Source organism: Schistocerca nitens, chromosome 5, assembly GCF_023898315.1.
Source record: "Schistocerca nitens isolate TAMUIC-IGC-003100 chromosome 5, iqSchNite1.1, whole genome shotgun sequence".
NCBI classification, from domain to species: Eukaryota; Metazoa; Arthropoda; class Insecta; order Orthoptera; family Acrididae; genus Schistocerca; species Schistocerca nitens.
Genome location: NC_064618.1, coordinates 734,236,639 through 734,252,903, shown reverse-complemented (window position 1 = coordinate 734,252,903; position 16,265 = coordinate 734,236,639). Strand labels below are relative to the sequence as shown.

Here is a 16,265-nt window from a genome sequence, read left to right as displayed (position 1 = left end):
GAAAAATGGGCTCTCTATGTTGTCTTATCTTCGCTGGTGCGTCAAACAGAGTTAGAGTCAGGATGGAGAATCCATCGGACCTGGCTGAATCTACTAGGACCACAACACGTTGGAGGAAATGGATATTGATACAGAAGGGCGTAATGACCACTGGTCTTCACTTCTGCAGTCAAGTGTTACACAGGTGGACTTAAGGGTCATCCACAGAAGCAATGTTGCCAACCAGATTGTTTCGAGTCAAATCGGTTATAAGGTGCGAGCACACAGGAATAGAAACAAGGAAACATCAGAACAAAAAGTGTCCGTTAAATACAAATAGATATGCATCGCCCATCAGAAGCCATTCCCAGTATAACAGAAGACTGCACACACACACACACACACACACACACACACACATACAGAGACTGCTCATTAGCTGCTACAGAGCAAGTAACACAATTTTTAAGGAGACACGTGCACATGTTTCAGTCAGAGAGGATCTCTTACACAGAAGGTGACATGGATCTCCACGATACAGGTTACATGGAGTACATGACAATGATGTGAAGTCATTATGGGCAACAATGCTTGACTTCAGCAATGGCAATAAGAGTTTTCATGAACCCATGAACATGATGCCAAATGTTGTCGGAAGTTATTCTGACATTCTCGGACTAGACTTTGTAACTAAACATCATGTCAAAACTGATCTTTTGCAGTATACAACTGAACTCGGTGGAACTTTTTGTCCGCTGGGAGCAACAACTGGAAGCAAGGCAATGCCACAAGGTACACCAATCATGAAGGTGTTACCAACTGAACCAACTGAACTGCTAACATTTAGTTCCCATGACAAATACCACCACCACCATACACAGGAAAGTTGGTTTGGATTTCTACAGATGCCAACATACCCCAAGACGTGGTGTGTGTGTGTGTGTGTGGGGGGGGGGGGGGGGGGGTTAGAGCCACTACAAAGAAAAAGGAACATAGAAGTATATGAAACACACTGTTTTGTATGCAAAAGCACAGCTTGCACTAGTAATATAAATGGTGAGATCATGATTCCTGTTAACCTAGATGATTTTGGCATGGATGAAGCCAGTCTGTCAAAGATCTGGATGACTGCCAGTTTAGATGTTCCGGATGAAGAAGACACTGATAGGTTATGTGAAGACCAGAGCCACAAGCAAACTATTAATGCATTTGAGTTAAGCAAAAAAAGTGAATCACTTGCAAGGAAGTGATCAACAAGCAATGGAACGTTTTTGTTGCAATCACTTTTAGATTTGTTTAGCACAAATGGTCCTTTCCAGTGATGCCTGTTTCTCAATAGCACCTACCAACAGGTAACAATGCTACAGTCTGTAGGAAACCATACCACATTCTCAAGTGTTTACAATTGTTAACGGAATAATTTACCAACCAGCAACTGGCAGAGTGAATAATATAACATAGTGATAGTCCATAGACCACAAATACCATCATCATCCAAAAGAGTCACTGGATGGTAGTAAGTAGTACAGATCTGTAGTAATTACAGATACTTGAATGCCAAGACCATCACTGATACACGTCCTATTTTCAGTATTACAGAGACTTTGGACAATCTGGGTCAACACAAATGCTTTTCAGCAATGGACCTAAGAAGCAGTATCACCAGCTAGTAGTAGTTCTGAGCAGACCAAAATCTGCTTTCACGGCTCCATCACATCATTACCAGTACCAAAGAACGCCATTTGGACTTGAAAACGTTCTGCCTATGTTCCAGAGACCGTTGGATGATGCACTTCGCAGATTGAAACCTATGATATGTGTGGTGTACTTACACATAACTGCATTTTTGAGAGACATGGAAGAATACATCAAGTGTTTGGAAGACATATTTAACAGATTACAAGCAGCACATCTGATGCTTGCTGCAGATAAATGCCATTTTGCACAAACAAATCTTAAATACTTTGGTAATGTGATTAGTGCAGAAGTGTTAAAAGACTGATTCCCTACTAATTTGGTAGTTCATGATATTTCGCAACACAGCAAACAACCAAATGACTTCCGTCATTTCTAGCCCTATGCAATTATTACAGGGGATTCATGAAACATTTTGCAAAAATTAATGAATCACTGAACCGACTGTTGCCAAAAGGTGTAAAATTTGAATGAGCAACAGACTGTCAACAGCATTCGAGATGTTGAATAAAATACTGACGTCAGATAGCCTAGCCTAGCCACACCACAAGCATTACCAATGATAGGACTGCCATGGTTCCACTAACAGTTTGTGCACTCTAATTTGCTTAGGGCATAAAACAATTCATGCATCTGATTCACCAAGCTATCAAATATGTCAAGTGGGTAAATAGAAGAGTGTAAAACAGAATAAGATTGTAAACTTGTATTAGAAAATATGGGCTCAAAAGAGACAATTCAAGAATAAGAACAGAACAAAGAAACATAGTGAACAAGCTTCTCAAATGTTTAAATAACAGAAAATTGTACAATGTGCATTTACTTACGCAATACGCATTTTAAGAGATTATTTCAGGTGCAAACTACGAAAAATTCGGGACGAATGTTTTAAAGAAGAGGCAAATGTTAAACAACAGAAATTTGTCATGGACAAATGTCAGCACCAAGCCAAAGCAAACCATGCCAAATCCCTGTGTCACAATCAGAATGACAACAGGCAGAATGTCAACATTGCAGAAAGCAAAACAAACTCTGATGATATTGCCTCACCCCGCACGGGCAAGGGCTCGAATCCTAAATTCGACAACATGACCTCAACGAGGAGAAAACAACACATCATTCTAACAGAACAGCTTGATTTCATAAGATAGAGAGTAAAAGTTTCACAAGAACATCAATAAGCCTGCTGATATGGCAGAAAGGCAACAACCTGAAGCCCTGAAATCTACTCTTGTGAAATAGAGGGGTGGTGAATACCACTGATGAGCCTGGAAAAGTAGGCTATGTTCAGTCATCACGTGCCAGAGATAACATTACTACCTCAGAGAAGCACTAATAAATACTCAGGCTTCCGAGCTCTGGTCTCCATCTTTACATTGTAGTACACTAGTGAAGAGGCCAAACGTGATGTGCTGCTACTGTTCGACAACATGACTTTCTCCTTCAAGACTGCTATGCCCATATCGCAACACCTGATACCTACAGCTTGCTGTGCCAAATGCATGGTGCTGGGCACCTGTCCACTTGTCTCAGTATTCAGGAAGCATCTTAACCTCTGCTGCCACCAACAAATATCTTTAAGCAGCCATCGACATCCCCGGCCATCCTTACTGAAAGGGCTATGCTGTTGCGTATAGAGCTGCTGAGAGAGTAACCGAGCACACCACTTCAATGTCTATCAGTGTGCTCTGATAAAAATGCAGTCTCTGTCCTGGGTAGCAAGGCCTGTTTTATGGGCTACACTGCTCACAAACTCAGCCTGCCACCTACCCGACTCCATGATTACATGAGCTGGACGCTGTACAATGATATCCAGCAGCTTTAATGTAACAAATTCTTGTTGCACTAATGTTATTTCATTAGTACATAGTGTGCCGACTAGCCTGCTTCGCCACACTTCACATTTCATCCCGAAACAATAGGAGTCTCAATCCTGACCACTACAGATCCATTGTTCCAAGGTCCAACCAGTAGAACACCAGTCTTCTTCTTCCTTATGACAATATCCTTCCAAGTAGTCCCCACCTGAAGATAACAAGCGGGGCGGGGACTATTTTACCTCTCAAATATTTTTTCCAAGACGATGCAATCATCATGAAGCCATAAAGTAAAGCTGTATGCCCTCAGGGAAAATAATGATGACTGTAGTTTCCTATTGATTCCAGCCCCTTCGCAGCACCAAGACAGTGAGGCCATATTGTCTGATGCTATATGGACAGGTCAGTCAACCATCCAGACAATTACCCGTGCAACTACTGAAAAGGGCACTGCTGCTACTCTTCACAAACTCAGCTTAGTCTGGGCTCTCCACAGATACTCCTCTATTGTGGTTGCACCTATGGTACAGCGATCTGTATTGTTGAGGTGTACAAGTCTCCCCATCTTGATCATTCAAGGGTGTGCCATGACACCTGTTATCAGAATTTGCACCTTACTTTCATCATCCGTTTTCCTAGATGTGTGTCACTCAACAGAAGCCAAATTCTCAATGAAAACAGAAAATTAACTGTTTCAGTGAATCAAATCAGTATCTTCTCCAAATAGTACTGTGTATGTAACTCATGAGTATATTTTTTGCACATTATAAATTGCAGACTATAATAAGGTACATCAGATTTGTAAAACATTAATTGCAGATGAATGGGAAGACTACACTTTCCCTCAGCCAAACCATTCAGCTGAATGAAAGATAATTTTTGATCTGGTACTAATAACAAGAAAATCTGGCAGGCAAAACTCCAATATAATTAGTCACAAATAATTTCTATGGCAATTATCATCAAATTTTTGAAAGAAAATCACACGACCAAATTATACGTATTTCACTCCTTAATTTCAAGATGTTTTTGAAGCTAATGAGCGAAACTTAGAGAGTGTGAGGAGAAACACTAGTCATACAGAGAGATTCACATAGCTATACCTTTATGTAACAATGTCCATACTTACAAACTTAAAATCTGTATGAAAATAGAAAATAAATTTGTTACCCTGGACTCTTCAAGGCTTTCTGTATATGATGGTGGTTCATCAAGACAGAAAAAGTCTTTAACAGCTTGAGCGCTACAAAGTTCCTGATGATTCAATATGGCATTAACAAAGCCCTGCAGTCCTTTTATTCGATCACTGAGGAACGCAGGATCAAAATTGTCCCCAAACCATCGTTTTCGTGGTAGTTGCAGCTTAACATCAGGGAATTCACTCCGCAACTGTAATTCAATGTCACACCAGTTATATAGCATCAGCGAGCATACAATTTAGTGTAAGAAACATATTTCAAATGATTAGTTCCTTACCTTTGAGTGCAACCGCACAAAGTCTGTGTATCTACGAAACACATACCAGCAATTACCAGAAGCCTTATTTTCAATTCGAAGTTTATAAACCTGTGTAAAACAAATAACTGTGTTGCTAAATTCAAAATACAAAAATATCTCAGCAATAAGGTATATAATATACAAAATATTGCTATAGTGTTGTATTTCCAATTACATTTCATGTACTGTTATAAAATATGGTACATTAAATTATGTCCTTACATTTTGTGAGCATTTTCATGACATCACAGGCACGGCCTTCATGGTAATGCATTTTGTTACCAGCTATAAAACCTTATTGCCACATGTAAAAGTTTTTCACCGGTATTCACCTCAGTCTTTGTAAACAAGTGGAACTCACTGCATAATTGGGGGTCTTGTCACATATGTAGCAGAACTTCTCACACAAATGATGATAAGAATTCCTGTGTGCAATAAGCACTGTGCAGATAGGGTCTTTCGTGGTGTTAGAGAATTCCTAAATAAGCATTATCTACTGCTTGTTTTGAATAGCACAATGGCAGTTTTAGTGATGTCAGTGCCAATGTGACAATCAAGAATACACTTATGAGGTAAAAACTGAAAATGGAGCAATCCTTTTATGCCTAAAATAAATAAATAAATAAATAAATAAATAAAATAAAACAAAAAATTAAAAAAATGTTCTTCTGACTCTTTGGCAGTATATAACCACAGTGTAGGGGTACAGATCTGCTCACAAATAATGTCACAAATGCTGCCACATATGATGTCAGAGTAATGTAAAATCCTGTGTGGCTCAAAGCAATTACATTTTTTGAGTAATCAACTGTGTGCATTTATTTTAGATCAATTCCTGCTGGCGGTGGATGGTGAACTGCAATTGTGATTTAAACTGGCAATTTATGTAGGCATGATATGCAACCAGCCACTTTTTGAATCTGATACAATATTTGGCATTAACTAGTTTTCAAGCAACTGCAGGCTCATCTTCAGATGGGGACATTATAAGAATGTATTTTTTGTGAACCACTTGCAGCTATGCTTTAGGTTGTGGTGATTGCATTGCATCTTGGTATTCGTGACAAAGCCATACTCATTGTGTACATTGTTGGCAACTTACACACACACACACACACACAGGGAAAGAAGGTTGGGTGCACTTGGTTTTAAAGTAAACACTTTGTATATTGTACACTGCAGACTGGTTGCATAAAAGACCAATGACCTCGCTGTTTGGTCTCTTCCCCCAAACAATCCAATCCAATCCTGGCTGCATAAAAGCTACATCCACTGTTGAGTTATTGAGAGATGTACACTGACCTTAGCCAGATACAAACATCAGAAGTTAGTTGAAGGTGAGTTGGGTTGTTGTTGGGGAGACCAGAGAACGAGGTCATCAGTCTCATCGGATTAAGGAAGGATGGGGAAGGAAGTTGGCCGTGCCCTTTCAAAGGAACCATCCCAGCATTTGCCTGGAGCGATTTAGGGAAATCAAGGAAAACCTAAATCAGGACAGCTGGACGCGAGATTAAACTGTCGTCCTCCCAAATGTGAGTCCAGTGTGCTAACCACTGCGCCATCTTGCTCGGTGTTAGCTGAAGAGTGTACTCTCTATTGTGCGCTGAAATACCCCAGTTTCACTGTCTGATACAATTTAATCTTAAGCATTGTTGCCTTGTTCCATTACAGCTTCAATGTCACGTCACACAGTTTGTAGGAAAACTCATAACAGTCAATCATATTGATGCCACTTTTAGGATACAACAGTGCTGGAATTGAGGTCTGGTTAGATATTGCATGTCACATGTGTTAAAAGGAAATTGCATTGCTACCAACTGTGATTTGTTTTTTCACAAATATTCCACATTTTTTTTACAAGTGTCGGGAATAGGTTAAACAACTAAATAGGGAAAACAATACCTAAGTCACATGCCCATTACCTTAATATCAATGTAGAACAAACAAACAAAATAAACACAGATCAACAAAAAACATTTATACAACACACAAATAATCCAAATAGATAGTATGCCAATATAATTATGCTTACAGTGAATCGTGCACGTTCCTCCATCACCTCATATCCCACTATAGGTATCTGGATGTCTGATACAGCTTTTGTATTCTCTCTGTTGGGTGAGGAGCAATTTGATGCGGAGTTTATCATTCGTAACCTATCAAAAATGATCAAATGGACAATGATTACCTTGTCTTTCCAAATAGACACGAAGAACTGAGCTGGTATCATCTCATACAACTTAGGTCACATAAAAAAACAGTACTTTTCTAAATCACAAGAACATCTATCCAACACACAAAATAATTACAATTTGACAACTTTCATTTACTGAAGGTCTTGCTTTCATTAGTTAACAAACACTCTTTGGTCCCCATGAAATTGTTAGAATGCACATAACCTTATAGATGGCTCTACTGACATGTGACATTACTATTATTTTAAGACTTGCCACCTGATATTTGTAAACAATGGCATCTCAGAGCTGGTGAAGTTTTTGTATAACCAGAAGGTTTTTAAGGACTGTGGAAAAGTTGTAATTTTGTATGGTGGTTTCTTTTTGTTGGTGATTTTTTACATTTTTCACAAAGGTCTGACCCAACAACAGTCTCACATTTATTATTTCAACTATTGGAAATCTATCACTTTTAGGAAAGATTGTTTCCGATTGTTTTGCAAATTTGTCAGAGTCAAGTTTCTGTCAGTGATGTGCAACATGACTGAAGAGGATCTGCAATGTAAGAAAACACAGACTGCTACTTACCATAAAGAAGACACATTAAGTTGCTGACAGACACAATTAAAAGGCACTTACACAAAGCTTTTGGGCACAGCCTTCACCAGCACAAGAAAAAAACACACCATTCATACACACAAGCAAGCACACCTCGTGCAAACTCAACTGCCAACTTCGCAGCTCAGATTACAATGCATCTGCTCTTTAGTATTCATTGTTGCAACAACTGTCTCATTGTCATGGTTACCAGTTTAGGCGTGGGATTTTTATGTGTCTCTATTGATACAATATATTTCCAACATGAGTGGGCTTCCAAACAACCTGTTCTAAGTAGTTCTCAGAGAACACCTTTACTAATGTTTCATAGGAACTTCCATCACATCAGAGACATATAAAACTGTAATTTTCCCAATTGACTGTTGGATAACTAAAATTGTCTCCAATGATGACAGTATGATTGGGGAACTTAGATACTAGTGAAATGAAGTTTCTGGTTACACCTGTAGGTGAGTATGGTGGTCAATAGATGGATCCAGTTTTAAGTTTATGCCAACCCTTGACCTGCCCAGACAATCTTGCACACAGTTTAGATACCTTGACAACACATACACCACCCCATTTATCAGTAGTCTATCCTTTTGATACACACTTAAATATTAAAAATCTTACTGCTTTCAATTTCAGGTTTTAATCATCTTTCTGTACCTGGTATTATGTGAGGTCCACTGCTTTTTGGGAGAGAGAACAAACTTTGTCACTTTGTTCCAAATGCTTTGGTAGCTAATCTCCAGAATTTTAAAACTCTCACCTGTACGAACATTTCTTTGGCTCTCAAACTGACACTCCCAGGTCCCCTAAAGCTATTGTTATTTTGACAGTGTGGAGAGTCACCTGAACTGAAAAAAAAAAAACCTCATATGCACCCACACATGGTCAGCTACCTTGACAACAGCTTCCGATGTGAAGTGTACACCTGACCCACTTAGGGGAACCTACTGTTCTCAACATTACAGCTCAAGTCCAGGAAGTCAGAGCTTAGATTGTCACAGAACCTTCAAAGCCTCTGGTGCAATCCTTCCACTCAACTCACAATCTAAAGGTCAGAATCAGTTCTGGGGACACCACCACAAACTGTGAGCTTTATTGAAACTCCCTGACCAAGGCTCTTCTTCTTACCCTTCTATACCAGTCATGGAATGAGCCAAGCATGATATCAAACTCTAAGCCAAAATGACAGGCATCGTTTGGCACAACATGTGCCACAATCTGCAGTTGGTTTCACCATGTTCCCTCAATGACTTCTGGAATAGTCTTTTCAACATGTAGAATGAGGCCCTCAAGCATACACACTGTGTGCACTGGTGTTTCTTCCCATCCCTTGCTAATATTTCCCTAAGGTGTGTTATTATTCACCACACATTTGGAACACAGATTAACAGACTCCTCCCTATTTGTGGTTGCATCCTCTTGACATAGGGCACAGCAAATATAGAAAAACAATAAAAAACACACCATGAACTACCATATATAATACATGAGAACTTTTATTTCAGATGCATGGTCTGATTAATGATGCTAGTTCTAAAAATGAAGAGGAAAAAAATTCTTAGTGGACATATGACATGCCTACGATTTTCTGATAAACAGAAAAACACAAACTTATGAGGAAACAAAAAAAAACTAAAAAGTCAAACATGAAGACAATTAACTAATTGTTAATCATCCAATTAAAATACATGTGGCAGAAAAATTAATTATTCATGTACGAGTGGGTCAACCAGAATGTAGGTTCTCATTTTCAACTTTTACTGGTGACATAATGGTGTAAAGTCATGGTTACTCCCCAATTTGAAATGGATTGTGTTTGAAGAGATTGTTTTGTAGTATGCTGTGGCGCTCTCTAGTGCTGAATGTCAAAGTTTCACATTTGCTTTTGAGTGGTGTTAGCATGTGACAGTTTGTCAAGAACTAATTACTTCATACCAGAATGGTATCTTTGGAACTCTGTTAGTGAGTTATTGTAGTCAGTTGTTATTCGCTACAGATTTGTTTTCAGCTTTGAAACTGTTAGTTTAGTGTATTGTAAATGGATGGAGATTTCATTTTTGCTTTGTATTTATTTTGATAAGGAAATTCATTAGTATGCTTTTGCATGTACAATAGGCAACAATATGGAACACTACATAAAGTTGAGGAGACAAAATTGCTGGGCGCTTATACAGGCTGCAAAAGTAACTGGTCTATCCATGTTCTTCATCTTTTCAAAATTAGCTCAGCGATATTTTCATTGTGGGTTACTCCTTCAGTGGCTAAGTAGATACCATTAAGGCTTCCTATTTTGGCTTCTTATTGTTCATTACTGCTCCATTCTACATTCTTTGGTAACCGATCTCTCACAAAAATAATTTTCACTGCACAAAAAATAGCAGTCACAAAAATGAGTAGTGTCCATCACAGACATTCCTGCAGGTAGTTGTTTCATAAGATGTGGATCCTTACCACTTCTTCACAGTATATTTTTTTCCTTGCTGATCTTTGTCTGTAACAGCTTCCCTCTCTACAAAGACAACAGCAAATGTTATGACAAAAACATAAAACAGCCTACACAGAAGGTCCCAATGTGGTTCAAAATGGAGTTTATTAGCCCAGCATTAAGGTGTTTAATATACTCCCACCATACATCAAATGCCTTCATACATAATCTTTGAGACTCAAACACACTTTCACAAAGTGCCTTATACAGAAATATTTTTATACAATCGATGAACTTCCAAGAAAAATCAAATGTCACCACTAATTTGTTGTTGTTTTTAGAACAAGTTTAGTTTCATTTTGAGCATTATTATAAACAAGTGAAAATTTGGTGTTTCATATTCATGTATTTCTTTATTGTAATTTTTAGCTTAACTTTGTTTCTGGTCTTTATATATCATTCTTCCACAGTTTAACTATTTTCTGTAAATTGAATATAAGTCCTTATTCGATATCTTGTTTCTATTGTACCTGTTGTTGCATTTATGTATGTTATATATTTACTACATGTAGTTTGATACATATGCCGGTACTCTTGCAATTCACTAGCTTACCTGGATCTACAGAATACAAAATAAATAAATAATTGGGCTTTGTTCTAGATATATGGATCTATTGAAGTTTTCCATACTAGTGCTGGAAAAGAGTTGTCGTTTTGTGGTATAGGGAACATTGCAGAGATGAAGTGAAATTTTGACATCAGCTTTTCGAGTGAGTTGCAGTTTCATGGTACCATAGACTTCATTTGAACTGTGAGAAGTGAAATTGCCTACGTCAATTTTATGGATTTCGTGTTATGTTGGCTTACTGGATTTTTGAAGAAGTTTTTGTTTGAGTACATATTTTCTATTAGGAATGTTTTTTATTTTGTTTGTTTCCTCCCTATTTCCCATAGCTGTCCCATTCATTTCATGTTCTTCCTCAAATTATTTTGGTTTCTATAATGGGACTGTTTTCCCATTTGCATCTTCATTGCATGATGTCATTACAGCCATACTGCATAAGGTCAAAATGACAGTGTTCGCCCATCTTGACAACATCTCTGATCAAAGGCGATGGCCAATATCACATACTTCAGTTACTCCATACAAGCACAAAGCATCACAAAAACCAAATGACAACCACAAGTTAAGAATGCTGATCTATAGTTTTGCATATTGGTCCTACGTCTGTTTACTTAAGTCACACATTCTGCCAGTCGCATGGAGCACTGCAAGGTACTGTTTGTCCACAATAAACATGATTCATGCAGTGCCTGAAGGTCATGGCAGGAGACATGCCTTGCTTCCACCCCTGTCCCCCACTCCATGCACTGCTGAGGGAAGAGCTGCAGTGAGGGGAAGGTAGTGTTGACTGCTTGCCACAGTCCTGGTACCGTTACCCTTAACAATGTCCACAGTAATACTTCCCTTCTAGGGCAATGTTACATTGGCAGGACTCTGAGATAAATGAATATCTTTCAACTAGAGTCTTTTTCTCTGCTTCTGGCAGCACCAGTAAAATGATCAAGTTATATCGCAGACAAACAGGATTCTTGTCTCACCATACATAAATGGTTCAGTGTGGGTAACAATCTCTAGGTAACTAGACAAGTGTTTCAAGCATATGAACACCATCATAATTCACCCTGTAGTCTAGGTTCTTGAAGTTATTACTAACCACAGTGAAGCATACTTACAGAGTACTCAGCTTTTCTACTGAGTGCTGCAGTTGGTAATTGTTAGCTCAATGAATCGTGGGAAGTGAACATGATGAATCATGAACTGGATGTGGGTGGCCAACAAAAATTGCTTGTTCATAATTTCCTGTGCTTTATAGATGATGTTAACCAGTGTTTTGTTTAAGTGGATCTATTAGGTGCCACCCGACCACCACCTCCAAAATTGTGAGATATTCCAAAAATAATCCAAATAATTGTCACAACCAAGATTACAAATTTCACTGTTGCTTGCTTCACTCCCAGGAATGGAAGCCATGCTATTAGGTCCCAACCTAACCACAAGCTAGGAAATTGACACATATTTGGAAAAAAAGAGCCAAATATTAATGATAAACAAGATTCTATGATCGATAAACAAGATTCTATGATCGAGTAAGTTTCATTGGCTACTTTAATCTATCATCTAACCTGCTACAACAAACAATAACAAACTGCCAGCAGCAGCACAGAACACAAGAGCTGGATAAACCACTTTAGGCCCTGTGCTCCACCTGACTGTTGTATACTCTTCTATTCAAAGCATCCCCAATTTTTAGCCAATCCCCACAATTTAAGAACAGCATTTTATGAAATACACAGTATTAAACACACACTGGTGAAAAAAATATACCACAGAATTTGAAACGGACTCATTTAATATGACCTTATAATGAAATCACAGCTGTGTATATTCTGATAGATCAGTCAGTGTACGATGTATGAATTATGCAGTTTACCTGAATGGCACACTGCTTTATTAATCAACACCAACATCCGACTGAAGCTTAATGGTTTAACAGAGAACAAAGATAAACAGGCATCTGAGTAGCAAAGGAATTTGGTAAGGTGAAGCTATTCCCCTTGAGCAAGCATTTTATCTGCCAAAAGTATTAACGAGTTACTACTTGTACCTGATCACACCATCCAACAAAACTGGCAACTTAAAAGACATTAAAAACAGTTTGATCTCAAAACAAATGTCAGGAGCCATTAGCTAACAAATCAATTTGAGCTACATATAATTCACTGAATACAGCACAAGGTAACAGAAACAGCTTAGTCTGAAACTGTTATTACTGGTGTGTTGACAGAATGAAAATAAAATACACTCGCAAACATTGTAACACTAAGCAGCGTTAACAATATTCTATTTGTTTTTTAAGTACATATTAATTCAACAAGGCAAACATAATAAATCGTGTTTTTTTCTTCAGAATGTTCTGCACAATTTATGATAGTGATCCAGACAGATTGTGGAAGGCATGTGACCAACTACCTGCAATCTGGTGAGAATTTGGCCAGTCAAACTGCTACAATTTCTAGTTTAAAAAAGAGATACGAAGCATCTCTTAAAAGTCACTCTTGAGAACCAGATTCCAATAATAAAAACATACTGAGTGCATGTGCATGAAAGTTGTCAAATCAGGTAACATTATTTAGAGTTTTAACTGTCAGCCCAACGCCAAGATTTCCAAAGACAAAACAAGGTCAATTTCACAAACCCCTTCCTGTCCCCACATTAGAGTATGGAAGGAGCAATGCATCAAACGTTTGAAACAACTTAATTAGTATTTATCGCGCATTAGTTACTAAATTTATGTAAATTGTTTTAAAAAACGAACCTGAAAGAATCCACAACATGGTTTTCTGTAATGTCGAGCACTGGTGTTTCCGGCGACTGAGGTGAAGATGAAGGTGTTCGTACATCGTTCTCCACACGCGGACCTTTCGTGTCAGAATTATTGCCCATTCTTATTCTACTAATAGCCGATGTCACCTCACTCACACAGGGGCTACTGTCAGCTGCCATAGCGACAAATTTTGTACCATTAGCGTCCGTAACTTTCTTTATCCATAATCATCAGTAAAAAACATGTGTTTCAATTCCATTGTCGCTTGCTGCCAAAAAAAGTGACGACAGGAATGAATAACTGGAATACAGCTGAAATTAAAACATGAAAATCTTAAACAATCATTAAATGTAGGACTTACCGACGAGTAACCTACTTGCGTCCAAATTAGCTGCCATGAACTTTCATACTCATATGTCACTTCATGCAAGAATTTCTGCGCCAATCTCTAGGACGAATATCCATGCAAATAGGTAGAAGTGGTAGAGCACTCTTACGTTACATCAAACTAGTTACGTCACGAATTAAAGCTGCTAACAATGACATACAATCGACAACAACCCCTTGACGTACGCTACAATCGCTAATAAACATCGGTCACGCGTCAAACAAAGTGCGCAGAAGGGCAGTGATTACATTTTTCAGTGCTGACAACTGCGGCGCCTACAATCGAGAATAAATTATTCGTATCTCTGCTAAATGACGTAGAGTACATTTATAAATTACATGCAGGTAGGGGCGTCAGACGGTTACGTTGCATACTACTCAAAACTAAATATGCCATTTTCTCCCGGCCCGTTGTCACGAGAACGATATAATGAAATAATACATTGGTTCACACGCTACGATATCCCTGCACCAGTATTTGCGAATGTCATATCTGCGCATAGATGCACACTAACGAGGCAAATGGAGAGGCAGGTTGGAGAAAACTGCTCGAATTTATGGGTGCATTACACATCTACACAGACAAATTGTAGTACGTGGATCGGAAATTGCCAAAAATCTGGCTCGTGAAGCGTGGTTGAGTCAGCTGTTACTTCAGCCTAATCAATCCGTGTGCGCACACTTAATTCTAGAATGGTTGATAGCGTTGGTATTTCAAAAACTTTATTGTTGGGTATATTGAAGTGGGTATATAGGAGTCACACATGTTTGTAGGATGCTGACAGCAAGGAATACAGCGATCGGGCATGGTAGCAGTGTAATAAAATAATAACAATAATAATTATTATTACAATAATAAAAAATCAGAGCTGTAGACCCTGTGAAAAGAAAGAAACTGTATTGTAAAAAAAAATTCATTGCAAATCGTTTACTGTTGAGAGTTAAGGAAAATGACGAATCCTTATTATGTTGATAAATTAAATATGATGAATTATATTCGATTTGGGTAATTTACTCGTTTTCATAAACTCCTTCGTCATGATTGTGTACATTTGTGTAAGTTTTTAATATAATGCAGAAGAAACTCCAAATCTTTATAACTTTTTATTGCCATGAATCGCAATGTAGCTGTCAGTCTCTCACTAGGTGAATTCGATTTCTTCATACAGGTTTTCTGTCGTATCATGTGAGGGTTACAGCCTTTGATGGATAATTGTGTGTCTTCAGGTTCTTGTGGAAAATTGACATCACTTAACGAGCCACTGAGTGGGCCACTTTGACTGTTCTCTGTGCCTCTGAAATATCGCTACCTTTTTTTTTTTTTTTTTTTTTTTTTAAGGACAAGTTGAAGATATTGATCACAGAAAGAAACTTGTTTCAATAGGAATTGGTGACATGAGAGTATAACCACTTGCCCTGAAAGTGCTTCCTTTAAACCAACAGATAGCGGGTTGGCAAAACAGTGCCGCCTGAACTCGGCAGTTCTGCAGCGTTTTATTTCATGCACAGATATCTTTCCAGGTAAACCATAATGTGTGAACATTACTCATTACGGTACAACGCATCAACGGTACAAATAAGTTGCTCAATAGTAATAGAAACAACGTAATTATTCTGCAGCACACAGTCTAATTTTTAAAAAGTTACAATGAGTAAAAGAGGACATCCATCGGTAATTTCTGGACTACTCACAGACATATATATATATATATATATATATATATATATATATATATATATATTCAATATTTACAATGCTAGCTGCAGTGGCACAATTACAGTCATTAGTGGCGTTAGGTTGGGGGAGGGGCGGGGGGAGGGGCTAGGTAAGTTCCTAGAGTGGGGCCTGTCCTCCTTCTCCACACTTGCCCTCTCCCCCCCCCCCCCGCGCAACTCAGCAAAAGCACCACCCACACCTCATCTTCCACAGACAATGCTCATTCCTCTCCCCTCCTCCAAGAACTATGTCATTACCAAAGCCATTCTCATCCCAATTCGATAAAAAAGCAAAATAAGTAATAAAACCTTTTAGAAAAACAGTCTAGCTTATTTTTAATACTTTACTAAAACAAGATACAAACTCTATTTTCTCTGGTGTATCAACATTTGATACAGCTATTTGCCTGTACATAATACTGTACACAGTTGTTGTATTCTTTGGCCAAAGGCTTATTTGATGGTGCTATCCTTACTTGTGTATATTATGCAGTTATACCAAGTCTCTTCATTTCTGTGTAACTACTACAACTTATGCCCTGTAAGCCGTATTAAAGAAACTGCAATAATATGGTGT

At 38.3% G+C, this 16,265-nt stretch overlaps 1 protein-coding gene across 1 annotated transcript in view; it reads right to left on the bottom strand.

Moving 5' to 3' along the window:
• LOC126259861 (sorting nexin-16) overlaps positions 1-14,215 on the bottom strand; it is a 29,067-nt gene extending 14,852 nt beyond the window's left edge. The window contains exons 1-5 of the mRNA XM_049956918.1: positions 13,947-14,215; positions 13,577-13,853; positions 7,021-7,144; positions 4,968-5,057; positions 4,662-4,880 (exon numbers count right to left, since the gene is read on the bottom strand). Of these exons, the coding sequence (XP_049812875.1) occupies positions 4,662-4,880; positions 4,968-5,057; positions 7,021-7,144; positions 13,577-13,764 (621 nt within the window). The 5' untranslated portion in view covers positions 13,765-13,853; positions 13,947-14,215. The remainder of the gene's footprint in view (positions 1-4,661; positions 4,881-4,967; positions 5,058-7,020; positions 7,145-13,576; positions 13,854-13,946) is intronic.
• Between the last annotated feature and the right edge of the window lie 2,050 nt (positions 14,216-16,265).